Source organism: Cornus florida, unplaced genomic scaffold (assembly GCF_030987335.1).
Source record: "Cornus florida cultivar Cherokee Brave unplaced genomic scaffold, ASM3098733v1 CherokeeBrave_3.0.0_Hap2_Chr07, whole genome shotgun sequence".
In the NCBI taxonomy this organism is placed as follows: domain Eukaryota; kingdom Viridiplantae; phylum Streptophyta; class Magnoliopsida; order Cornales; family Cornaceae; genus Cornus; species Cornus florida.
Window position 1 is genome coordinate 7,151,964 of NW_026775577.1, and position 27,065 is coordinate 7,179,028.

General features: G+C 33.4%; 2 protein-coding genes across 3 annotated transcripts; one reads left to right on the forward strand and one right to left on the reverse strand.

The window, feature by feature from the left end:
- The first annotated feature begins 7,955 nt into the window (after nt 1–7,955).
- On the forward strand, nt 7,956–13,307 carry LOC132315938 (uncharacterized). The gene is made up of 6 exons (XM_059814386.1): nt 7,956–8,111; nt 11,213–11,362; nt 12,143–12,308; nt 12,713–12,776; nt 12,859–12,935; nt 13,027–13,307. The coding sequence occupies exons 2-6, from the start codon at nt 11,217–11,219 to the stop codon at nt 13,177–13,179; spliced, it is 606 nt and encodes a 201-aa protein (XP_059670369.1). The 5' UTR covers nt 7,956–8,111; nt 11,213–11,216; the 3' UTR covers nt 13,180–13,307.
- A 5,934-nt stretch (nt 13,308–19,241) lies between these two features.
- On the reverse strand, nt 19,242–23,242 carry LOC132315939 (vesicle transport v-SNARE 13). Of its 2 annotated transcripts, XM_059814387.1 has the most exons (6): nt 23,057–23,242; nt 22,699–22,815; nt 20,539–20,597; nt 20,246–20,434; nt 19,672–19,842; nt 19,242–19,539 (listed from the first exon to the last, which is right to left on the reverse strand). In XM_059814387.1, the coding sequence occupies exons 2-6, from the start codon at nt 22,790–22,792 to the stop codon at nt 19,390–19,392; spliced, it is 663 nt and encodes a 220-aa protein (XP_059670370.1). In that variant the 5' UTR covers nt 22,793–22,815; nt 23,057–23,242; the 3' UTR covers nt 19,242–19,389. The 2 variants fall into 2 exon arrangements, with proteins under 2 accessions (XP_059670370.1, XP_059670371.1); XM_059814388.1 differs by lacking the exons at nt 22,699–22,815; nt 23,057–23,242 and adding an exon at nt 20,863–21,009.
- Nucleotides 23,243–27,065: the final 3,823 nt, after the last annotated feature.

The window sequence follows — 27,065 nt, forward strand, 5'->3', positions numbered from 1 at the left end:
TGTTTACTGTGAAACCAGAAGGAAAAAAATTAAAAAGATAAAATTTAAATGCCAGTTTTTTTTTTTGGCTTTGGAAAACAATTCACACAGGGCCGTTTGGTAACAGGATGTGATTAGCAAAATGGTGGTTTTGATTTCTGGCGTTGCAACAGAAATTAAAATTATGTTTAGCAAAACCTCCCCTTTTTCTAATTTTAAAAGTAAAATAACATAATGTAAATTCAATACACTGATATGCAAATTTCTTATGTAGATACGTCCCCACTCCGGTTAAGGACAAGTTTGTTAAGGGTTTTAGAAATCTGAACCCGCTCCAGTTAGTAATTACAAAAATACATAAATATATGTTATAAAATTAGCTAAAATATTTTTCTTTTTTCTGTTTTTCATCATAATTTAAAATTATAGCTTCAAAGTTACGAAAATTCGTCATTTTGACTTATAAAATATAAGTTCATAAAGAAAATTTTCTAGAAATATAGTACTTTTTTCCCTTTAGTAACTAATAAAGTATTTTGTGAATTCTTGCTCCAGTTTTTCTCTGGGATTGACATTATTTTTTCTCATCAGTTCGTTCTTTATCATATCATTTCAAATCAATTATATTTTATCTTGCAGAATTATGGAGCAGAAGCAGACAGATATAACTGATTTGAACTCTGATCTATTGAAGCAAATCATAACTTATGTGGTGAATTCTTCAAATGGAGCAACTAATTTTGCAAGGACGAGATCAGTGTAAGACTTTCGCGTAAAGTGCAAAAAACCCCCCCTTGAATCATATTTGAATTTGCAAATAACCCTCTTGAATTATATTTTATGAATAAAACCCGCTAAACTATCTAATTTTGTTGTAACATGCCCCACGGACTATACTATGTTTCATTAAATGATCATAATACCCATTCTTATTGAGTTACATTTATTATATTTTCTTATCTAAATAAATTATGAAAGAATTCATACTAATTTGATGAGATATTTTCTATTAAATTTGCATAAATTTACCTTTAATTTTTAAATTAATTATTTAAATAAAAAAATTTATTACAAAATTAATTATTTTTTAATGAATGTATTACATGAAAAGAAGGTTTTTTTTTTTTCAAAAGTATTTTATTAATTTTTCATCAATATATTATATGAAAAAGATGATATTTTTTTACGATAAATTTTTTTAAATTGGTTATAATACATTTTATTATAAATAATAAAGTTTTAATAATAAGTTAATCAATTTAGAAAATGGTAGTTACAAATCTATTTATCTAATTTTTTTTTCATTTTTATGATAAATTGATACTAATAATAAAATTAAGGTAAATGGTATAATTAATATTTACATAAGAGAAAATATAATAAAAATAATTTAATAAGAAATGAAAATTTTATTGAGAGAGTGTAAAATAATCTTTTATGATGAATTTGTCCTTAATTGTAACAAATGTTCAAGGGACAGTTTTTAATTTAGGGGTTATTTGCAAAAGGATAATAGTATTGGAGGGTTTTTTTACACTTAACCCAAGACTTTATGATAAATGTATTTGTGGTGACATGTCATTAAGTTGATTACCATCTCAATGTTTTTGTTATAATTTTTAAATTTGTGTTTGAGATTCAAAGCCGTAAGCTGTTCCGGTTTAAATTCGTCCAAAATAACTGAAATTTTTTTATGTCCATCCAAAAAACCAATGTATTATAAATTTTTATCTGAAACACTCACTTCCCTTGTTCTCTGTTGCAGTAGGAGAACATGAAATAGATAATAAGGTCAATTAACATATGGCATCTTTTTTTTAAGGTTCAAGGCACAACAATTTAATGGCCCATACTGTAGAGCTCAGGTAGCTCAAATTGCTGACTTGTAGTCATAAAGAATCATTTAATCGTTTCATATGTATACTCTATTTTTTCAAAACTTAGAACTCCCTTAAGCAAGCCTCTTTGGACTCACCCCAGTTTACAAACTGAGAGTACAGCGCCCGGCCTTATGGGATGCACATCGGAAGTGATAAAGGGGCTGGCAAGGCTCTTTGGACTCACTCGGTTTTTTTTTTTTTTTTTAAATGAAACTCAGGACTCTCCTAGGCAAAGGCCCTTTAGACCTACCCCAGACTACAAACTGAGGGTGCAACGCCTGGCCCATAATATGCACACGTAGTTCGGGAGTGATAAAGAGGGCTAATGTTTAAAATTATTTTATTTTTTGTTTTTTTTATTGAAAATAATTCATAAAAATTGAATGACTGGAATCGCTCAGTTACAACATAATTGATCTCCTTCATGGGGGTTGGTGGAGTGATGGACTTCAAGCTTGATATCTAAATAGTGGTTGACACCATATATGCCACTTGGAGTTGGTTAGTGACAATACCAAAGAACAAAACTATGGTTTTAGAGTGTGATATACTAAGGTATTTGTAGAGTATACACGGTCAAATACACACACATACCCGTTCTTTTTTGCTCTTTTCTTATTTTATTTCTATTAACGTTCTAATTGCAGCTGCAAATCATTTATGGAGCTTGCTGAGGATGAAAACATCCTGAAAAAAGTTGTTTTTGATAATACAAATGTGCCTAGCTCTGATGAATCATTCTGGGACTTGTTAAACAAATGTGCAAATGCTGGAAATTCGACTGCGTTTAACTTAGTAGTAAAGGTACACGTACCATTCTTCCTTTTTTCTTTTTTCTTTTTTAATTTAATTTATTAATCTAGGTTCCAATAGATTTATGTATTCTTTAGGAAAGTGATGAACTTGCATTAGTCAGCAATACATTTGCTACTTTTCTTGAACTTCACACCTCGAACTGCACAAGTTTGCATTCTTAATCACTATATTTGGTTTCTAGTTGCATAATATTATATGTACTTGCTAATTGTTATACATGTTCAGGATCTTAAGAAAAGAAAGGAATCTCTAAAGGCGAAGATGAGGGCTATTGTGGCAGCCAAAGAAGGTAATTATTTTGTCCTCTTGGAGTATAGATAATGAATTAATGATCCAAATTCTCGCTAATTAATACATACATGCAGATTTTCTGGAAAAGATGGTGGCTGTGAGAGTCCAACGTACAAGGGTGAGAGTTAGAGCTGCTGAATCAGCCGAGAAGGTAACTACAGTTTCAATTCTTGTTCACGTTCTCTCTTTTATTTTGCTCGACTTCATATCATCCGCGCATTAATGGATCATGTCAAGCAGGAGATGTTGGAGATGATTCTCGATGCTAAGACTGACGCGGTTCAGATTTGCAAGGAGATCACCGAGAGGCTGGAGAGAATTGTACATGCTGCGATTCCTCATGAATTGCAGTCTTGGTGGTATCAGGAGTTGCGTTACTTGCTATCACCAGAGTGACTCCTCTTGAAGCTATACTCAAGAATTATGTCAAGCTTCTTGTTATTGCTCGGGTGTTGCCTCTAGATACAGCTGATTTGGCATACTACGGAGGAGGGGGACTTGAACATGGGCACAAATGGTCATTTACCTTCCATCTGTATACATGTCTCGTTCTTATTGGTGGGAATTTTTTCCTCTGCACCTAAATTGAATCATTACTGTCTCTAAACGGCTAATTAGTACAGCTTTTTGCAACATAACAAGAATGAATCATGACCAAATATGAACACCAAAGCTTTTTCACTGCATTCCCTCTTGCAGGTGGGTCCAGGAGATCAAATCCCATGCGGTTTGGCACAGAGAGGTTTTGCAACAAGCCTTCTCTGGAATAAGGAAATTGATTGTGTTGTATGGCACAGAAAACATCAACAAATTTGCAATAAAAAAATAATAATAATAATTACACCATTTCAAATCTCATGCAACAATCTCACGTGTATTAGGACTGATAACGCAACGGATCGATTCAGTTGAAGGGTAAAGTTCAATCCAATTGGTCCCTACAAATTGGTGAAATTTAAAACCGAACCGATTCATGGGGACTTCAATCCGAACCGAACTGATTCGTGAAATACGGATCGAATCAGTTCGGTTTCTACGAATTGAACTTTTCAAACAGCCCAATATAATTACACTTTATGGTCTATTAAAATGTAAAATTAGTAATTAAAAACCTGTAATGACTAATAACTTTGGTGACCTATGGTTAACTTAAAGTCTTAAATAATGAATAAAAATAAAAATAAAAATACAATAAGTATATATATAGTTATATATATATATAATATATAATTAAGGTAGCGGATCGGATCGATTTTTCCAGGATTCAGTTAACCAACGGATTGCTATTTTTCTAAACCATCACCCAACCAAGAGATTTGAAAACCAAACTAAACCACACAGATCAAATTGGTTCAGACGGGATTGACGGATTATTTACTCACCCCAACATGTACAGAACATCCATATGAAGCTCAGTTTCACCATTATTTTATTATGCCTTCAAGCTCAATCTCTCATCATTTGCTTAACTGAGAATATGTAAATATATAAAAATATACACTAAATAAGATTAGTTCAGTTCTGACTATCTTTGATTCGGTTAAAAAGATTAGTATTAAACAAACAGTCAAGGACAAATTACAAGGGGCACCATCCCCACGCATATACAATAGAACACAAGCAAGGCCAGAAACACCCATCCTTGAGCCGCACTAGTAACAAAAAATGAACAAACACATTCAGCCAGAAAACAGACATACAAGCAACAGAAGAACAAAAACACTCATACACGAAAGTGGCCATCCGTCAGGTTGAAAATTGAGCGAGGCAACCCCCATTCCATTTGGATCCACATATCCTCTCGGGACTTAGTCATTTAGGAAAACCCCCCCAAGGTACCACCCTTTAAACTTGACCGGCTCCATTATCTCAGTTTGTATGGTAACAATATTCCTATATGAGTTAGAGTACCGCCTGTCATTTTTTTCCCTCCAGATAATATACACAGTTGCAGCTACAGTGAGCAAAGAGGAAGAAGACTTCTCAAGTGATTTCTCAAGGTAATGTTCAAGCTTCTGCTCAGGAAAATACTATGGCTCCTGTTACTCCAGAGAATCCAATAAAGACGGGATTTTGAAAAAAAACTATAGTACCTAAGGGATGGATTATGATTGATAACTATAATCGTTCCGCTCTAGGTAGAAGAATTTGGCTCTGTTGGAATCACAAGAAGAACATGAACCTGGCTTGAAACTATGAGATCGATTGCAATCCCTAATAACAATTTCTGTCATATATGATAGACACAATCTTCATAGCACAATGACAATCTTGACAAATTTGTATATTCATCAAAATGTAGAGAGCCACACATGTTAGAAACTGCCTACTGCTCGCTGTGAGAGAACAATAGCTGCTGCTGCTCCTCCCGCTCATCTACAATATTCTCAATACTATCACAACCAGATAAAATTTGGGAGGAAGCGTTGGGGACATAACCAGCCAATCTCAACCTATGGTCATCCCATCCAACATGAAGTAAATTTCCTGAGTTTGTGGCTGTGAATTATCCCCCCACTGAATTGATGAGTTTTGCCACCAACATGAATATAACTCATTCCGGGCACCTTCCTAATAGCCCCTTTTTTAAGAACCCTGTGGCGGAGAGAATTAGCCTTGTCATGCTTTCCTGCTAGAGCATACATGTTAGAAAGCAAAATAAGATACTCAACGTCAAGGGGATGCAATTCAACCAGCTCTTGAAGAAGGCGTTTGCCCAGCTGCAGCTATCTGTGGACTCTGCAAGAACCAAGAGGGATCACAAGACAACCTCATTTGGGAGAATTGGCATTTGCCTAAAAAAAATCGCAGCTTCTTCTAAATGACCAGCACGGCCCAATAGATCTACCATACAAGCTAAGTGTTCCATTGAAGGTGTTAAGACTTAGACCATATACTGAATTGAGGTTATAGAAAAAATGGCGATCCCGTTCAACTAGACCAGAGCGACTACAAGCACTTAACACAGCCATAAAGGTTATATCATCTGGCTCGACTTCTTTTACCATCTGATGAAAGACGTTCACGGTTCAGCACAACATTACCCCGTCCGTGCATTGCTTGAAAACTTGAAACACAGTGTTTATCCTACCACATTTAGCATACATGTCAAGCAATGCTGTACCCACCATGATATCTATCTCATTCACCACCATCTTCAAAGAAGAGACATGGACCCACCAGCCCATCACCAAATCCCCCTATAAAAATGAATCAATTGTCATATAAGTAAATCCCAAATCCCAATCCAATTACCATTTTCCCAAGAAGCGAAAATGCTTCCATAATAAAGCCACTCTCAACATAACCCACAATCATCATAGTCAAGTAACCTCATTTCTCACTGGCATTTCGTCAAACACCAAACTTCTACTTTCCAATCCCTCCCCTTTAATCACACTCTCCAAAAGTACAGTCCAAGTAACAATACTTCGCTCCCTCATCAAATTAATCAGAAACCCGCCTCGACCGTGTCAGTCAAAAGACCACATTTTACATACATGTCCATCACCGCATTACATGCCTTGACAGCAAAACACAAACCCATTTTAATCATACAAACTTGAGCTTGAAACCCAAACACATTATCAGCCAGTTTTCGCATATCGACCAATAAACTGAGTGCCTCTATGAGCAATCCATTGCGAGTGGGGAATTTCGTCGAACACCTTGCGACACGCATCATTCAAGTGGAGGAATGGGTTGGGAAAGACTAAAAGGCCGGTGGTGATGGTGGCGGCGTGAAGCTTCTTGCCGACGTTGAGAGCGGAGTGTCGAGAACAATGCATATGTTCTCAATTGGCCACGAGGAATTTTGTCGAACACTTTGCGAGCCGAACGCACGCGGCATACAAGGGGAGGATGGTGGCATGGAGGAATGAGTTCGGGAAGACTTAAAGGCCGGTGGTGATGGTGGTGGCGTGAAGCTTCTCGCCGACGTCGAGAGCGGATTGTCGAGCACATGTTCTCAAGAGGGGACAACACTCGATTGGGCATATCATTAGCCATAAAAATAAAAAATAAAAAAATAAAAAAGAAGAAAAGAATAAGGTTTTAGTTTTCTTAAATAATAATAATAATAATAATAATAGTAAGGTTTTAGAAATTTTTAATTGCATCAAATATCTGTAGCATACTGCTAAAGTTTTTTTTTATGACAGTGAGGGAAAGAAAACTAAGAAGCAGAAAGGACCATAAAGTCCAAAATACGAAGGAAAATTGGAAATAAGTACAACATGTGATTTTTATTTTTATTTTTTTCTCTTTTCTTTTTCTTTTTCATTAACATGAGTTGATTATTTATAGAATTGACACAATTATTAACCGTGTTGCATAATTAAACGTGTCAAATATATATGTCAATTTCATGTTAGAAATTATAGGTGTCGGTAAATTTATATATTAGTGTCAAAAATGACATAAATATATATTATCGTATCCATCGAGACACTAATCTACTGAATTATTGAGGCATCTACATATTTGATTATATTTCAAATGGAATTACTGAAGAAAAAAATTTGTATAGTAAAATAAAATTATCAATAGATAAATGAAATGGAGAAAAAAACAATTGATAAACTTATAAAATTACTGAGGGGCAAATATATACCATTCAATTTGGTCAATTAATAGTCTTGCATGCAAGAAATAAATAACTTTGTATTTACTGAAGAAAAAAAAAAAAAAAAAACATATACATATATATATAAATATGTAGATATTTAGTTCACTATTTTTAAAAAATTAATCTTTTCTTTGTATTATAAATAGGAATGGTAAGAGTGTCGTTTGTAATACGGTAATAAATGACAACTTTTAGGATGAAATGTTTTTTCATGGTAAGTGTAATGTGTTAGCAACCAATATGAATTTTCATTACCTCCCCTATTTACATAAATACGTAAATTACCCATGATAAATAAATAATTTTAAATATACTATAAATTGTAAGGGACTAAAATTTAACGTCTAATCCATAAACCGAACAACCGAAACAGATTAAAAACCTATCGACACTGTCGCCTCTGACAATAAAAAATACTGTACATTTAGGTTTTCTCATTGAAACAAGCTATTAAACATCCCTTGCCGTTCAAGCGCAACCCAAGTTTATCGCGATCGATCACTATCGACAACTGAAAGGTACTTACATCACTACCCATCGATTCTTTTTTCTTCTCTTTCTTTCTTTCTTCTTGTCTCAATTAGCATTGCAAAAGGGATCGACTAGTTCAAATGTATATTCAGAATTACATAATCTGAAACGTGAATCATGCCAATCATAAAAAACCAGAGAAAGAAAAAATAGAATTAAAATTTTTTTAAAACAATTTACTTAAAAGACTGTTTACTACATGTTTGGTTTTGATATCTTGGGGTTGCGGCAGAAAGTAGAATCTAATTGCAAGTTCAATAATAATGTTTTACTACAAAGTTTTTTCATCCTAGAATACCCATTTCTAACAGCAGTATATCCTTGGAAATCAAATCACCTCTTATATAAACTTAAAATTTTATTTCAGTTTTGTTTAATTGTTCTTAGAATATATGACCAAGTTAAAACCACATTTTGTTATTCCCACTGGAATCTTTTCTACCCCTAATGCAGTTGACATCCAGAATACATCATTACACCAAACTCCCTATGTAAATACCGCTGTTGTCCACAAAAACCATAACAAATAAATGCCCCCTAAAATCTTTATTCTTATAGAGAACAAGTAGTAGCATGTTTTGCATTTAGAGATGGTACCCCAAAATTTGATTCGTCAATTCAGTTGTTAGCTTCTGGTTTGTGTTTATAATCAATATTGAGGTCTATAATCAATATTGAGCTCATGTTCTCATATGAGTAACGGCAAACTATCAATATTCTATTTTTTCTTGTAATTGTTGTTAGCTTGCAATGAGGAAGTGCATCGAATTTATGTGTTTGATTGTATTATAAGAGGGTTAAGTGCAAAAATTCCCCCTCAACTATCGATATAGTGCATATCAATCCCTGTGTGGTAAAAAAAACCCCTATACTATCAATTTGGTGCGAATAGGTCCCTGGGTGATGTAAAATGACGATAATACCCTCACTTCAGTTGAATAAATTAGTGATTATAAATACAGGCTATGTAAAATGACCCTTTTGTCCAAATTTGTATAAAATGGGGTTTGTTTGGCAGAAAGATAAAATAAACCTCAAATTGTATAAAATAGGGATAACCTAAACCTGAATATAATTAAATCTAAAACTAAACATGCCCTTTTATATTTTAAAATATAAATAAATTTGTCATTTATATATACATATATATATATATATGCACACCATATATCATTAGGGCAAATCTATAGGCCCATGGATGATGGGTTGTAGCGCAAATCATTTCAACCTCCACCTCCATCGCTATTCTCGTTCTCAACTCTGAACTTGTCCCCTCTCTCTCTCTCTGCAACTGCAAACTACAAGAATCAGAAGTTCAAAACCCATATATTTTAGTTTATCTATCTGTCTGCAAGAATCAAAAGTTCAAAACCCATATCGGCATATCATTTCAGATTGTTCAAAAAATCAAAACCCATATCTTTCAGTTTCCATCGCCCGCTATTCCAGTTCGGGTTCACCATTCGCAAGCTTCAGCCGCTGTTCTAGTTTGGGTTCGCCGTTACTAATCAATTTGGGCAATGTTGGTAGTTACAAAATTTTAGTATAATATGTTGCATTTTCCTTCCGTTTCTTTATTATAATAGGTCATGTTCATTAACAAGATCTCAATGGTGTAAAGCTGCATATATCCCAAAATGATTTTTAAAAAGTAATGAGACAAACAGGGAAAACAAAAGTGCTTTGCTCCCATCAGTTCAATCTTCAAACCCTAACTCAAATAATTGGATGGAGCATAAACGAAGTGTCCCCACCTATATATATATATATATATATACTTTCTTAATTGATAATATCCAACCTTTCAGCCAAAAATATATATCAGACTCATCAGCAATCTTTACATAATATCAGTGGATTGATAATTTGTTGGCTTCTAATCCATTACTATGTCACAATCAATAAAAGAAACCATGCCAATCTCATGTTTATCACATGGCTTCAACCTTCATGCCTTACTGCTCCTAAATAGCAGACAGGGGAGGCCACAGAAGAGTTCATTAGTTAAATACACACACAATGGGGATGCACCATTTTATACTTATATATATATATGTATGTATATCTATCTCACATCGAGGAACTATTCTTACTGCTCATAAATTGAACAAAATATCAGCCCATATATACTTGCATTGCGTAGATATTATCCATTTTGCACACTTTTCTTTTGATATTACGGTTGTCCTCAAAACAAGTATGCATAGTTAAGGAGTGCCAAAAAAATTTCTAAGACAATTAATAATATAAATAGTGTGCAATTATGGATAAAGAAAGAAATGAAGAAATGGAGAAATAAAAAAATTAACAGAGGAAAAAAAGAATTGAAGCAGACATGGAGAAATTAACATAGGAAAAAAAGAATTGAAGCAGACATGGAGAGAGAGAGAGAGAGAGACACGAATTGGGTCTAGGGGTGGGGGATCCTTATATGCACAATTGGTGAGGGCCTTATATGCACAAATGGATGAGGGGCAAAATGGGAAACAAAAGGGTAAAATGGGATTTTCAGTTTTACTTTTTGTAAAAAGGTGGTCAGAGGGACTAGTTCTGCACCTTTTTTGAATTTTGTGGACTTGCATGCACATTTTCAAAAAGTAGGGACTAGTTTTGCACAAAGTCTATATATCAGGGGGGTTTTTTGCACTTAACCCATTATAAAAAGATTGGTATAAGTTTCCCCAAGTAACATAGTACTTTTTTCTCTTTAATAACTAAAAAAGTACTTCATTACTAACTGATCCTTTTTACCGGAGGATGTTTTCTAAAAGGAAAATATTGTGATGGGGTTGCTCCAAGTGAGCTCGCGTCCTCATCATTGTTGCATCACATGCCTGACAAAAATTTCTTTTTAGAAATGAGTATGTTTGTCACATGGTAGGTTCAGATGCACGATCATGAATTTTGTAGCTACTCCTTATTGATTTGTTCTCTCATTGCTTAGTTGGTTATCAATTGACAGAAGGTTTAGTAATCTTTTATGCATAGCAGGTTTCTTTGGAGGACCAAAGACAATTAATGTATAATATCCCAAGTTTTATTTCCTATATTATTTATAACATTTGGAAGATAATATTTTATGTTGCAGAATTATGGACCAAAAGCACTTAACAAAAAAAATGATGTACCAAAAGAAGACAAATGTTACTGATTTGAATTATGATGTATTGAAGCTTATCATAAGTTCAGTAGCAAATTCTCCCAATGGAGCAGTTAATTTTGCAAGGACGATATCAGTGTAAGCCATTTTGAGGAATGTATTTGTGTTAGCCTGTCATTATATTGATTACCATGCAAAGGTTTCTGATATAATTTCTAAATTTTTGTTTCGAGATCCAAAGCCTCGAGCTATTTGGGATTCAAATTATTTGGATTTAAAAATTTTGATTGAACTTTATGTCCATCCAAGAAACCTATGTATTAGTAGAATTTTTGAGTTAGAGAACATGAAATAGCTAAGGTCAAGTATCATATGGCATGCATGTTTATTTTAAGGTTGAAGGCAACACCATTTAATGGGCCATACTATAGAGCTCAGGTACCTGAAATTGCTGAATTACATTGTAAAAATTGTCCTAATGTTTTCATATGCGTACTTTATTATTATTTTTATGTTCTTTTGAACTTTTCAACCATTCCAGAAATTGAATAATTGATCTCCTTCTTGGGGCTTTGGTGAATGATGAACTTCAATCTTGAACATAAGCATATGACAGGAGGCATGATTGGTGTCTGCTTAAGAAAAAAAGTGATGCATGAATTAAGCCATTCAATAGGAATTTGATGGTTGTTAGGAAAATTGGTTTTCTGGAATTTTTTGGCTTTTTGGATGGACATATATTTATCCGAGTTGGATTGAAGAATTTTTGTAAGCGTGTGTGTTTTATTTATTTTTTTGGTTTGCTCTGTTAAGAAGTTTTGATTGTGATATCTAAGCTATTTGTAGAGTATACACAGTAAAATACACATATATCCTTTCTTTTTTCTGGTTTTATTTATATTAACGTTCTAATCACAGCTGCAAAGCATTTAGGGAGCTTTCGGAGGATAAAGACATTTTGAAATCTGTAGATTTTGATGATGTGAGAGTTTCTAGACGTGATAGATCATTCTGGTACATAAATGGCTTGTTAAGCAAATGTGCGAATGCTGGAAATTGGACTGCTTATGACTTGGTATTAGAGGTAACATATACCTTTCTTCCCTCCATTTTTGCCCCTAGTTTCCACTTGATTCTTTAGCAATGTGATGAATTGGCATTAGTCAGAAATACATTTCCTACTTATCAAATGAACCTCCTTTGACTAGTTCACTTAGGAGGCCTTTTCGGTGGTGCCTTAAATTTCTTTCCTTTTCAAATTCCTTGAACTTGACTCCTTTAATTGCACAAGTTTGTATCCTTAATCCCTATATTTGCTTTCTAGTAACATTTTGTTTTTCCTAGTTGGTACTCACACACACTTGTCTCCTCTGAGACTTGAACCCCTGACTTCCCTTTGGGAAGTAAGAGGCTGATACCGCTAGGCCACTGACCCGTTGGTCTTTCTAGTAGCATTATACGTTCTTGCTAATTGTTACGCATGTTCAGGATCTCAATGAAAGAATAGAGTCTATGAGGGTGAAGATGAGGGCTATGGAAGCAGCCAAAGAAAGTAATAACAATTGTGATTCGTCCTCCTCTTAGAATCTCGATCATGAACTAATGAATTCTTGCTAATTAATACCTACATGCAGATTTTCTGGAAAAGATGGTGGCTGTAAGTGTCGTACATACAAGGGCAAGAGCGAGAGCTGCTGAGTCAGCCCAAAAGGTAACCACAGCTTTAATTCTTGTTCACATGCATTTTCTCCTTTATTTGCTGGACTTTCATCTCATATGCATTAATGGATCATGTCAAGCAGGAGATTTTGGAGATGTTTCGTGATGTTGAGATTGATCGGATTTGCAAGGAGATCAAGGAGAGTATGGAAAGAATCAAGCATGTTGTGATTCCTCATAAATGGCAGGCTTGGTGGAAACGGGAGTTGAATCAATGGCTATCGTCGTCCCGGTGATTCTCCTATTGAAGTTTGCTTCAATCCTAATCCTGTGTAGCTAAGTTTCATCTCAAATTATGATAATGTTATTTTACTGAATCAATTATTGCTATTTTGCAATCTTATTTAGATTTTATTTTTTTCAATGATCGACTTGTTTCATTACTTTCTCCGATCTAAAAAATCAATATGGCTTTTTGCAACATAACAAAGAAAATATATAGTGTTTTAAAAGACATTTAGTAAGAGATGTTCTTGTATAGGAACTCTCAGAGAGAGTACTCTCACCTATACTGGACCAATTCAGCCTTTTCATGAATTATTACTAATTATTCTTAATTAACTTGACTTCGTATCTTATTGTATGATCCAAATAAATTTATTAATAAAACGAAAACAACACAAATTGAATCAATAAATAGGCTTAGCAAGTTCAATGTGAATAATGAGATTCTTCAAATTTTTTTTATTTTTTAATCATGACCAAATATGAACACCACAAAACTTATTCCCTGTTTTCCCTCTTAAATGCACTATTACACCATTTCTAATGCCATGCAAGAATTCAACATGTACAAACCATCAGAATGAAGCTCAGTTTCCTAACCGAGAATACGTAGATATATGTAGATATATAATAATATACGCTGATGACAAATTACACAGATTATTTCTCTCTGCATTTTTTTTTTTTTTTTTTTCACAGGCAAAAATATTTCTCTCAGCATTTATCAGCATAGTTCACTTCTGATCACCAGTAATCACAAGAAGAACATGAACCTTGCTTAAAACAATGAAAACGATTATGATCTCTAATAACAATTTCCCTTTCATATGGTAGATACAAACTTCATAGCAGAATTACAATCTTGACAAATATAGAAACGCACCATCTCTTGTTCCATTGAAGGTGTCACAACTTACACTGATTTGAGGTTACAGAAATATTGGCAACCCTATTCAACTTGAACAGAGTGACTAAAAGCACTTAACACGGCCGTGAAGGTTACATCATATGGCTCGACTTGTTTTACCATCTAATGAAAGATGTCCACCACAACATTCCCTCGTCCGTGCTTCGCTAGACCACTTAGCATAGCACTCCATGCCACAACATTCCTTCTGGTCATTGCTTTAAAGACTTGACATGCAACATTTATCCTACCACATTTTGCATACATATGGAGCAATGTTGTACCCACCATTATATCCATCTCAATCATACTTTTGATAAATATTTTATTTTAGTTATAAATCTATCAAATTTTCAATTTCATCCTCAACAATTTGTGATTACAAATTTTTTTCGTTTGCTCATAATTAGTCCTTTTTTTTTTAGTGAATTAATTATATAACATGTTGAATTTAAAATATAATTAATTTAATTTAAATTCAATTCAAAAGTTCCTATGTAGAATTCAAGTTACAATTTTAAACCCAAAAGTAAATACTATAGAGAAGTCAATAAATTCAACAATATTTTTAATTAAAATAATTAAATAATTTTATAGTTTATAAAAATACAACATTTATTTGGTGGGTAAAATTTATAAATGAAATAACAAAATTCAATTGCTAAAAAGAAATTTTAAACATAAATAGCTTAATAAGAAAAAAAAATAATTGAATTACATATCATTTTTTGAATAAAAGTTATAACTGTGAAGTTTTAGTTCTGGTTTAGTAAAACTATAAACGAAAAATTGAGGGGTTTAGATTTTATATAGAAAAACGTTTCAAATTAATTTAAGACTTAGTTTATTTATTGAAATTTGATAGGATTTAATTATCTTCTTTTTTTCTTTTTCTTTTTTTTAAAAAAAATTGTATGTGGGGGAAAAGTACTTAAATGAAATTGAAGGGCAAATTGGACATTAAAGGCATCTCTAACCATCTTTGACCCGAGAGGAAACTAAAGTAGGGGATTTGATTGAAAATTTGCAAAGTAGGGATCTAAATGAATTTAATCCAAAACAGTTGCATAAGTTCCAAAATATAGATGAAACAAGTGTTTGCACGGTGATTGATAAATATTGTGACAGCCAACTTGTCGCCTACATCAATTTAAATATGTTAGGATGGATTAACTTTTTTTTTATTGGATTAACTTTTTTTTTTTTTGAACTGAACTAAAATTTACTATAAAAAAATATATATATATTTGGGATGGGCATGAGCCCCACCAAAGCCCCCTAAATCCGCCAGTGGTAATGGCCTAAAACTGCAAGAGTCAAATACATAATTTTAAATCTCGTAAAATTATGTGTCAAAAAATATATAACTTTGAGACAGGTGTGTAGTGTAATTTATATACTACGTAATTAATAACTAATATAAACAATATATATTACACTATATTCAAAAAGGAGTTGACTAATGATAAGGTTATTAACAAAGTAAAGAAGATAAAAAGTAAGGAGAGATCGAGCAAAAAAAATGATAATGTCTTTAAATTACGAAGCACAATTTATATTCAAAATGCAACGGTAAACTAGGAATGCAGATATTTTCGGATATAATACTTTTGTTTAAAAATAATAAGAAAGTATGGAATGTAATAAAGAGATGGAGAATTCTAGAATATTGAAGGATTTGTATAAATGGATGAATTCAAAAAGATTTTAGAGAAGTAGAGAATTTATAAATAACTAGATAATTAGTTGGTTAGTTCTAGAAATTAAATTGATAATGATATCGATATATATATATATATATAGGTAGGCAAGAGCCTATTAGAACAAATTACAACATACAAAAGGCTGTGTGGAAAAAATAATAATAAATAAATAAAATAAACGAGGCAAATATATAACACATGATGCTTTAGACGACTGATTATTTAAGACAAAAAAAAGTCATCCACCTTGTTAAGACAACATGTAATGACACAAACGTGTAATGATAACAACTAATTAAATGTAGATAATCTTTAAATATATATATAAATATTAACGTAATATATATATATATATATATATATATATATATATATATATAAAAGAGACGTACAATTTGATGATAACTAATTAATATCGATACCAATACTAATAAAAAGTCATTATGTTATAAAAAGTCATTTACGTTGTTATGACACGTGGCGTCACTTTAAACAATCGATTAAAAAAAGACAACCACTTGACTGATAACTAATAAATATGGATAATCTTAATATTTATATATATATATATATATAATAGAGACGTACGTCTAATGACTATTAATTAAATATCCATACCAATAATAATAAAAAAGTCATCAAGTTATAAAAAGTCATTTACGTTGTTATGACACGTAGCGACACTTTACTACTTATTAAAAACGTCATCCACTTGACTGATTAAAAAAACAAGTCATCCTATTCGTTACGGCATGACACCTTAAACCAGTGTAAATGACTAATTAAATATTGATGCCATGTCAAAATGACTTATAAATAGGGTAATCGAGGGTTGACACTCTACACACCGAAACGAGTGACAATTTTTTGTTATAAAAGAAGTTCTACTTTTCTTAGCTAAAGAGAAGAAAGGAAAGGTAGCGCACTTCTTTGTACAGAATTTTGAAAATGAACTTCTACTTTGTCAAAATCGATTATTGGACGCTTGTAGTGAATGATCGACTACAAATACATGTGCATATATGTATTTAGACTAACACTTTGATTCTAAAACTTGGATTATAACATCATAATGCATCCTTATTTTTTTAAATTCTCAAAATGTTGGCAAATTTGCTGACAATGTCGAGTAGAATGTCCTTTGGTACTTCTGGAGTTTCTTATATTATTTATGTCATTTGGAAGATTATTTTTATGTTGCAGAATTATGGAGCAGAAGCACACAGAAATAATTACGGAACAGAAGCACACGAATATAACGGATTTAAACTTTGATATATTAAAGCAAATAATCCGTCCTGTAGTGAGTTCTTCAAATGGCGCACTCCATTTTGCAAGGACGATATCAGTGTAAGACTCTATGAGTACATTACCATCTAAATATTTCATATATAATTTCAATTTTGGCTTGTGAAACAAAGTCTGAAATTTTTCAGGATTTTTTTTTTTTTTTTTTTTTTTTTTTTTCCCCGGTAAGTAAAGGATTAAAATTCTTTCCATCCAAAAACCCAATGTATTGGAATTCTCTAGCTAAGGTCAAGTATCATTCAGGGCATTTTATTTTAAGGTTGAAAGCACCACCATTTAAAGGCCAATATTGTAGAGCTCAGCTAGCTGAAATTGCTGAATTACACCACAAAACATGTTCTAATCATTTCATATGCATACTTTATTATTGCTTTTAGGTCTTTTTTTAAATTATTTAAAAGGATGTGTATTTTAGATGCCCCCTGCCCCAAATGATAATCAGAGGGGGGGAAAAATACATATATATATACCCATTCTTTTTCTTTTTCTTTTTTATTTTATTTCTATTAACGTTCTAATTACAGTTGCAAAACATTTATGGAGCTTGTCAAGGATGAAGATATCTTGAAAGCAGTAGTTTTTGATGATATGAGTGTGCTCCGATCTGATAGATCATTCTGGCACATAAATAGCTTGTTGAGCAAATGTGCGAATGCCGGAAATTGGACTGCATGTGTTTTATTATTAGAGGTAACACATAACTTTCGTCCCTCCTTTTTTTTCCTCTAGGTTCCAATTGATTTCTTGTTTTGCTCTCTGTATCCAAAATCAAATATGTTTTCTTTAGCAATATGATGAATTGGCATTAGTCTGCAATACATTTGCTAATGATTAAATGATCCTCCTTTGAACTGGACAAGTTAATATCCTTAATCACTATACAGTATTTGCTAATTGTCATGTATGTTCAGGATCTTAAGGAAACAATGGACTCTGCAAGGGCGAAGATGATGGATATTGCATCAGACAGAGGAAGTAATAACGATCCCGCTAATTCTTTTGTTCTCTTGGAATATCTATATATATATATATATATATATATATATATGTATGTGTATATGTATATGTATATACAAATTCTTGCTAACATATATGCAGATTTTCTGGAAAAGATGGAGGCCGCCCAGGTAGTGCATACAAGGGCAAGAGCCAAAGCAGCTGAATTAGCCAAGGAGGTAAATACAGTTTCAATTTTTGTTCACATTCTGTGTGTTATTTGCTGGACTTATCTCATGCATTAATGGATCGTGTCAAGCAGGAGCTCACGGAGATGATTCATCATGTTCTGATTTACATCAAGGAGATCAGGGAGAAGCTGGAGGGAATCAACCATGCTGTGATTCCTCAGCAATGGCAGCCTTGGTGGAATCAGCAGTTGCAGTACTGGCTATCACCGGTGTGATTCCAAGAACCATCCGGCGAAACCAAAGTCCCCATTCCTTCTTGTGTTAAATTTTGGGGCACCTGTACCTCTTGCTGTGGTGGACCTGGTGGTGGTAGTGGTGGTGGTGGTTGAGATCTCAGATTATCGCCGCCACCACTACTTGAGGAGGAGGCTCCTTTGGCCTGCTTCCCTTTCCAACATCCACCTCCGATGGGTACATTCCTTAGGGTTCCTCCTTGAGTCCAGTACCTCCTACAAGTCAAAAAGTAGCGAGGCTGAGAGAGGAGTTGGTCACAACGAGGGCACTTGTGAGTCTCCTGCTGATGATGCAGTGGTTGTCTCGGAAGAAAGAAATAGAGTTCCAATTCTTGTTCACATGCATTAATGGATCATGTCAAGCAAGAGCTTTTGAATACTTAGATTCTTCAATATTTTTTAATCATGACCAAACACAAACCACCACAAAGCTTTTTCTGAATTCTAACTATATAAATTCCAACAAAATTTCCAGATAATCCTACTTAAAATACCTGTGAAATAGTCGTTCTCCCGCAGGTGAGACATGAAATAATGGACATGATTAATGATGAAAAATAATGAAAGTGAATCGAATTGCAACAAAAAAAAAAAAAATGAACAGTTAGTGGTGACAACCGAGCCAATCAAAAACCAGACCAGTCTCACGGGTAGTGCCTAAGTAATTATTTATATGATCCTCCAAATTCACAAGAGTCCCGAAATCTGAGGCATTTCACAGATGGGGCAGAAAGATGGGGCAGAATGGGTTTTCATTAATCAAGCAAATGAATGTTAAAACTCACACGCAAACTTTTCAAAACAAACAGCATATAAAAGAGTGCAAAGATCTTCATGTATCTTTAAAAACACCGGCAAAAAAATCCAACAACCGTGTTTTGGCTTATTTGAGCTTAAAGTATAATATCAAAATGACGGCGAGAATAAGTACTGCAATGACGGCGCCAATCATCCACTTGTTCTTGCTCATCCTTCTTGAGATGGAAGTCAAAATTTTCTTACTCCTGCTAATGTTGTCATCCACTCCATGAAGCTGAAATTAGAAAAGCAAACCGTAAGATATATATAAAGGTAGATAGTGAGAGACTGATAGTGTGTGTTTGGGGCGGAAAAAATCATCACTGTGAAATGTAAATAAAATAAAGAAATATTCGTCGAGTAATACCGTATCATGAGCATGCAAGAGAGACTGTCGCTGTTGATGCAAATCTTGGAGAATCGAAACGCCAAGGTCTTCTGTCTCTAGCATGGTCTTCCTACTTTCCCTAACTCTGTCACTGGACTTGTTTAATCTTTCAGTTGACATTAACAATCTCGATCTTTGGTCAGCTGATACCTATTTCATTCATCGCCAGTTTCTCCACAAGTTCAGAACAAGAATGAGAATCCCAAGATTCAAATGGGAGAGAATCACATATGAGAGCCCGTGGATATTTGAAACTTGAAATTGTCAAGCAAACACAAACTTTTAGATATGGAAAAATCAGACACTAAGGATTGCTTCATATTATTTTTAAAAAAACTTGTTTTAAATGATTATCATTGGCATTTTTGGATTATTTTTTAACGTATTGCTTGAAAATGTGGAAAAATGGCCATAAACAAATTCCTAAAGACTCAGCCTTCCCTGAATATTTTTTGAAAATCAATCTTAAAAGCACACCGGCAAATGATACAAACTGGACCTAAATTTGTCACAATGAGAAAATAAAATAAGTCCATAACAACCCCATACATACCGTTAGTGTATCAGCCATTCCCGACTCCAGTAATGCATCTCGTGCACTATAGTTCAAGTTACCTGATGAAATTCGTTTAACTTCACTTTTTAAATTGTTCAGATCAGATTTGTATTCCCTTAACTTAGCAAGAAGCACAGCTTTTACATTTGGCTGCAGACTTCTCGCCTCAAGGTCCATTTTTCGTATCTGAAAAAATAATCAGCAAAGATCACATTCAACTCCAAGAATATGTAAAAAAGAAAAAGAAAAAGAAAAAGAAAATTGTAGGCAACAATAAGTCAATACAGTACCAAGGATTCCGCTTCATCCAGACCAGTTTTTATTTCAGAAACTTTTTGCTTCTTTTGCTCTGCAATTAGTGAGATATTGCAAGTCCATGAGATCGACCTCCATAACCAACATGAAAAAAAATGTATGGACAAAAAAAAAATATATATATATATATATATATGGTAAAGAAAAACAAAACATAAAACTAGCAAACAAGAAACAATGATTAAACATTCCGTATGGTATAAGAATGTGTGCAAAAACCCAAACCACCGTTTACAGAAAAATCTGTTTTTGTAACCCATAACATTAGATGAATGTATATCTTTACAGCCAACTATTACCTTGAGTGGTATTGTATCCACTGCCGAATGTGATGTGCAGAGTTCATTCAAGTAACTGCAGAAAGCTGCAAAGTGAGCCGAGCAGCTCATAAATTACCTGGACTCGACTCCTTGAAATCTCATCCAAGCTCTCCATCGTGACGCCAGCTGAACCAAGCTCAAACACATGATGCAAGCTCCTCTAATAATTGAGCCGAGCATGACAAAGAGTATACTTGGCTCACTTGGGCTCAAACATGCACCAGTAGCACTATTTACTTTCATCTACTTTGATGAACAACATGAACTCATGAATCCCAACCGGGAATACTCTTTAGAGAATTCTAAGATTACTGGAATAAGGAGACTCCCAGCACAGTTGTTTGATTGGGTAAGTTACCAAGCAACAATGGAGTCTAGCAACTCCAATTTGACTTCATTTGTATTTGTTCCATACACAAGGTGTGCTCTTAGTGATGCATGGATCATGAAATATCTTGGGATACTATTTATTTTCAAAATTTTAAATATCATGTCACATCATAAAATTTAAATCTGATTCTTCAGCTTTACTGTAAAAATGATAAGTTTATGTTCAGGCCAATACTTGGTTCAGCTCCGTCATTTATATCCTATACGTGTGTATAAATATATTGTAAATATATTTCTACTGTACTACATGGGCACTTTAAATGCAGATTATCAAAGTAAATACCCCACTTCGAAAATAAAAATAGCAAAAAATTTCATTCTATATACATACTACCTTTGTCTCCCAATGAATATATAAATAAGATACTGGCCCCCTTTTCTTTTGTAGCTGTACATAATGTTTGTGTATTGCATGCATGGAGGCACAAAGGCTTCTATCCATTTCACAGACCCCTTCCCAATCTTTTCCTTCTCACGTTTATTTCTACATCTCTCTAAATACCATTCAAAAACAATGAGGGAACAGATTTGGAAAACAGATTTTAAATGGGAAAGTTTGCTACAGTATTAAATATAATGAATTATTTTTAGCCAAAAAAAAAATGTCTTTGAAAGATCAATTATCACCAGATGCAAACAGTGTGTGCACATGTGCGTTTGTTTGCATTGGCGGGTGTTAGAAAGGATTTGTGCGTGCATAAGAGAACACTAGTATTTAGTTAGATCATCTCGAAACAAATCTAAAAATAACATTAAATTTATTAAATAGAGCAGGTTCCAATACAAAAACACCATTCGTTGCAATATACATTACAAAACAAATCAAAAACATCCTTTCCCACCCTTTATTCCCTTCAAAGTTGCATGGTTCCTTCAGCATAAAAAGAGCTTCCTCTTTTCTATTTGTATGATTTTGAACCTTAACCTTTTCTGTATTGAACCCACTCCGATGAAGAAATAAAAACAAAAGGATGTCATAACCCAGTAAAGTTTTCTTATTTCTATACCCAAATTCTTTGTTCTTCCTCCTCCAACCCGGTAAAGTTTTCTTATTTCTATATCCAAATTCTTTGTTCTTCCTCCTCCAACAAATTTACCCAACATATTGAATTAAAGCAATACATATTTTGAAGGGAAGAAAGGTTGAGAGGAGCCCGATATCAAAGATTAAGTCAAAAAAATAATGTGTTTTATGCATTACTCCTTTCTTCTTCTTCTTGTTCTTTTTTATTTGGTGTGGGTGTCCAAAGTAAATAAAACACCTCATGAAAATAATGTGAAATGGATAACCAGTTACCTAAACTAGTGAATATAGAATCCTGTGCTGTGTGTTTATATGCCTACATAACATATACACATATATGTATACAAATAAGATGAATTGAATCAAGCAGGTAGCGAAATTGAAGTAGGGTTTTGTCTCACCTCCATCAAGCAAACTAGCCGAAGTGCACTTCTTCGACAAATTTGCTGAAACCTCGCAGTATTGACGTTCGTATCCTTCAAATACATCACTCATCGTGCCCAGATCTCCACCAAACCCTGTCCAACAAGATATTCACATAAATCCATTCCCATCAGGCCATAAGAAACATGAAACAATTCGATTAACAACATCTTTGGATTGTTATTATAAACGGATCGCAATATAATCATTTAATCGGACTTAAATGATAAAAATGTAAACAAATTGGAAGAGACAGATCAAATCAAAATAAAAAACTTTACTATTGTTTGAAAATAATATGATCTTGATTATTTTAATCAGATAAATTGAACAAACCTTGACTGATCGGTGAATCGGAACCTCGCCGGACGCTGAAGAGATAGCCGGGAAAATAGCCGTAGTCCGGTGGTAATTGATGTGATGTTGTTGGCAACTGTTTTGCTGTTTCAAACGACAGAACTTCGTGATATGGGTCTAAAGTGGTTTATAAAGGGAAGATTTTGAATGATGAACGAAACGCAGGGCTGGTGTTCGGACAAAGGGTCTTCATTCAATCTTTTGTGACAGCTGAGCTGGCAGGGTATAAAAGCATATTCGGGCCACGGATGGGAAGGATTAAAATTACAATTATTTATTTATTTTTTCTCTTCCAAGTATGATTAGCATTTTAATAGGTAGTGTGGATTAAATGTTCCAAATAGTTTTATTTTTTCTCTTCCAAGTATGATTAGCATTTTAATAGGTAGTGTGAAATGTTCCAAATAGTTTTATTTTTTCTCTTCCAAGTATGATTAGCATTTTAATAAGTAGTGTGGATTAAATGTTCCAACAAGTAGTGTTTAGAAATTATTTTCATTTAGTAAAAAGATTTTTGAGTTGAAAGTTAGGTCTAAAACACAAGTAAAATATGCATATTTATTGCGTACATAATAATACGTATCTAATCATTTATTACTTAACACAATGTTCGGAACTTCTCACAAATTGATCATATTGGGTGCGTGTGTTATGTTGTTAGTATACATATTTAATGAAATATAACATATTATTTTGTTATTAGTAATTTTATATATACATATTTAATGAAATATGACATATTATTTTGTTATTAGTAATTTTATAAATAATTAGGTCAATTTTTTTTAAGTAGTACTTTTGTCATTGGATGAGTGCACTAATGACATGGCACACTTAGTGCATTCAATATCTACTCCAAATGAAGAATATACTAATGACATGACACTCTTGTGGAGCCATTATCTTAATTCAAAAGTCTGTATTTAATTAATCCACTAAGTATTAATGGTCTTGGACCATTTAATAATTTATCTCAAATGAGGGCAATAAATAACTTTATTACAAGTGTTTGTACAATAAGCATATTTATCTACTTAAAAAGCATAATTACATGCCGATTTTTATTTTTCTTTTAATATTTATTTTACGATATCAGATGGTTCACGAGCCTTGATAACATAGACTATTTTGCCTATATTTGTTGGTTATTTAGACTATTTTGCTTATATTTGTGGTAGGGCTGCAAGTTGGGTTGGCCCAACCCAACTCAGCCCAGTCCCAACCCAATCTCAACTCGAATCGGATTGAGTTAGGTCAGCCCGAATTGTACTCAATATGGGTTATGGTCAAAACCTAGCCCGAATATTTTCTGGCCGGCCGAGTCGGGTTAACGGATTGAGTTTTTTTATAAAATAAAAAATAAAAAAAAAATTCGCCGAAAATTTATATATATATATATATATATATATATATTTGATTATATTATTATAAAAAAACCAAAAAAAAATTAGGGCAAATCATTTCAACCTCCCTAATCGCCTCCCGGTCTCATTCTCAACTCTCTCTTTTTCTCTGCAACTGCAAACTACAAAATCATTGTATGGACATGTATACATATATTTTTTTTTTTTTCCCTTGATTCACGAAAAGTGAGTACTGATGAGGCATCTATTTTTTTTAACCTTTAAAATTTTTTTTTTTGTTCAAAAGTTCAAAACCCATATATTTCAGATCTCTGCGTATTTATTTTGTTGTTGATAACTAGAGTTTTGTGTGAGATATATCATATATATATATATATGATATACTTTGTTGTTGAGGGCGAGGGACGACGGCGGATCAGTGGCGGCGGTGGTGAGGGCGGAGGAGCTGAGGGCGAGGGACGACGGTGGTTGCGGCGGTGGCGGGGACGGCGGCTGAGAAAGAAAGAAAAAAGAGAGAAATGAGAGAGAGGAGAGAGAAAAGAGAATTTATTTTTTATTTTGGGTTTTGGTTGGGTTCGGGTTGAGCCCGACCCCAACTCAAATATGTTTGGGTTTTGACAAAACCCAACCCGAGCATGAGTCTGATTTGTGAATTGTATGCCTAAATTTCAAATTTTCTGGGTTAGGGTTGGGCTGGGCTGGGTTAGCGCGCCCAATTTGCCGCCCTAATTTGTGAGTTACTTAAATTTATGCACTACCCTTCAAGGCTAAATAACTTTAAGAAATTAACGATTTGTTTAGAATCAAATTCTTTAGAATTTGAAATTGGAATGAAAAAAGGAATTGGATTCTGCCTAAAATGGATTTGTTTGGAATCAAATTCCTTTAAATTTGAAATTGGAATGGAAAAAGGAATTGGATTCCACCTAAAATGGAGTTCTGCTTTTTATGTTTGGAATAAATAGGAGTTCAAATGAACTAAATAACTATTGAAGGTAATTTTCAAGTGGGTGAATAATAGTTAAACGTAAATTTTACATAGGTGAGGTAATTTTGGTAATTTCAAAAATTAACACGACACGAGATAAATGAGTTTGGGTTTGGGTTTGAGTTTAGTTTAATTGTGTTCGTATCGTAATCGTGTCAAACCGAATTGATACGATAAATAAACATATGGTGTTCATGTTTAACATGTCAATCCGTTTATAACTCAATTAACCTGTTTAACTAAACATGTCGTGTTCGTATTAAAAATGACCTGTTTAACTAAATATGTTGAATAAACATGTCGTGTTCATGTCAGAAATTATTTAAACATGTATTGTCGTGTTATTTTGTGTCGTGTTAAGTCTTGGTCCATTATTAAACGGGTTACACGTGTTGTGCTATATTACTCGTATAATAATCGTGTTGTATTCGTGTCGACTTATTTAACAGAATATCCATACTTTAACATGACACGAACACGACCTATTAACACGAATTGCCACCCCTTTATGCGTAAGGTTCACGTTCCCACAGCAATAATAACACGAGGGTTAGTTTCTTGTCAATTTCTTGTCCTTTTCCAAAGTGAAAATTTTAAAATGTCCGTCCGCATTAAAAAATCCTTCAACATTAAACGGACTAAGTTATTTTTTATTCTTCAATTCCTTTAAAAGCACACAATCATTCACACAAAGACGAATTTAATAATTATCAATGGAATGAACTAATATTTATTTGAGTGAGTTAATACTAATAATATATATATTGCTAGGCTAAAATTAGTTATAATAATAGAATTTTTTTTCGTTTTTTTGGGTGGACTTGAGCCAACCTGAATCCGCCCTTGATTCAGCACCATCTGCGATGGACAACTCACGAAAAATTCTTCTTCTTGGCTTTCTTTTAGAAGTACACAATCGCTCAACAATATGGACTCATAAGAAATTTGACCTCGCAATATTTAATTATTTAATAATCAACTAATTTATTATCAAACTAGAAAGTTGAGGGTTTGAGAGCCTCTGCCTCGTCGATTGGAACCACCGGATGCAGAGGTTGACTGAGACAACATTAGTCTAGGGTTCATGTCTTCCTTAGCCTATAATTGTCTTAGAGCAGCTGGTACATTGGGTTGGGCCATGTGCTTTGCCTTGTTAAATTGGATTCACCAATCTGGATTGTAATTGGGCTAAATGTGTGGCCTTTGTTTTGTCTGGGCTTTGGCCTTGTGTATTTTGTCTTTTATAACACACCTTCCGAAAAAAAAAAAAAACACGAAGGTAGAGGGTGTGAGAATTTTTTTTCAAAATAAGAATCATCTTAAGCCTCGTGCATTGTGTATTAGCTCACGTGAGATGTTTAGTGATTGAGACAAGCAATCAATCTACCCACCAGTCTAAACTCCAAAGGGCCCCTTTCAAAGTTGTTACTGTAATAAAAAAACATTTTTGTTAGTAGAACTGCTAAACTTCGCTTTAAACAAAAGGTTGGTTACAATCAACAAATGGTACAATAATAGACGCAGGTATAATTTACCTTTAAAAATAAAAAACTGATCGATCAGGGTTATACCATGGGCAATTCGGACAAGCCGCTTATGTGTGTATAAAACTGTATATTAAATTACTATATATAGA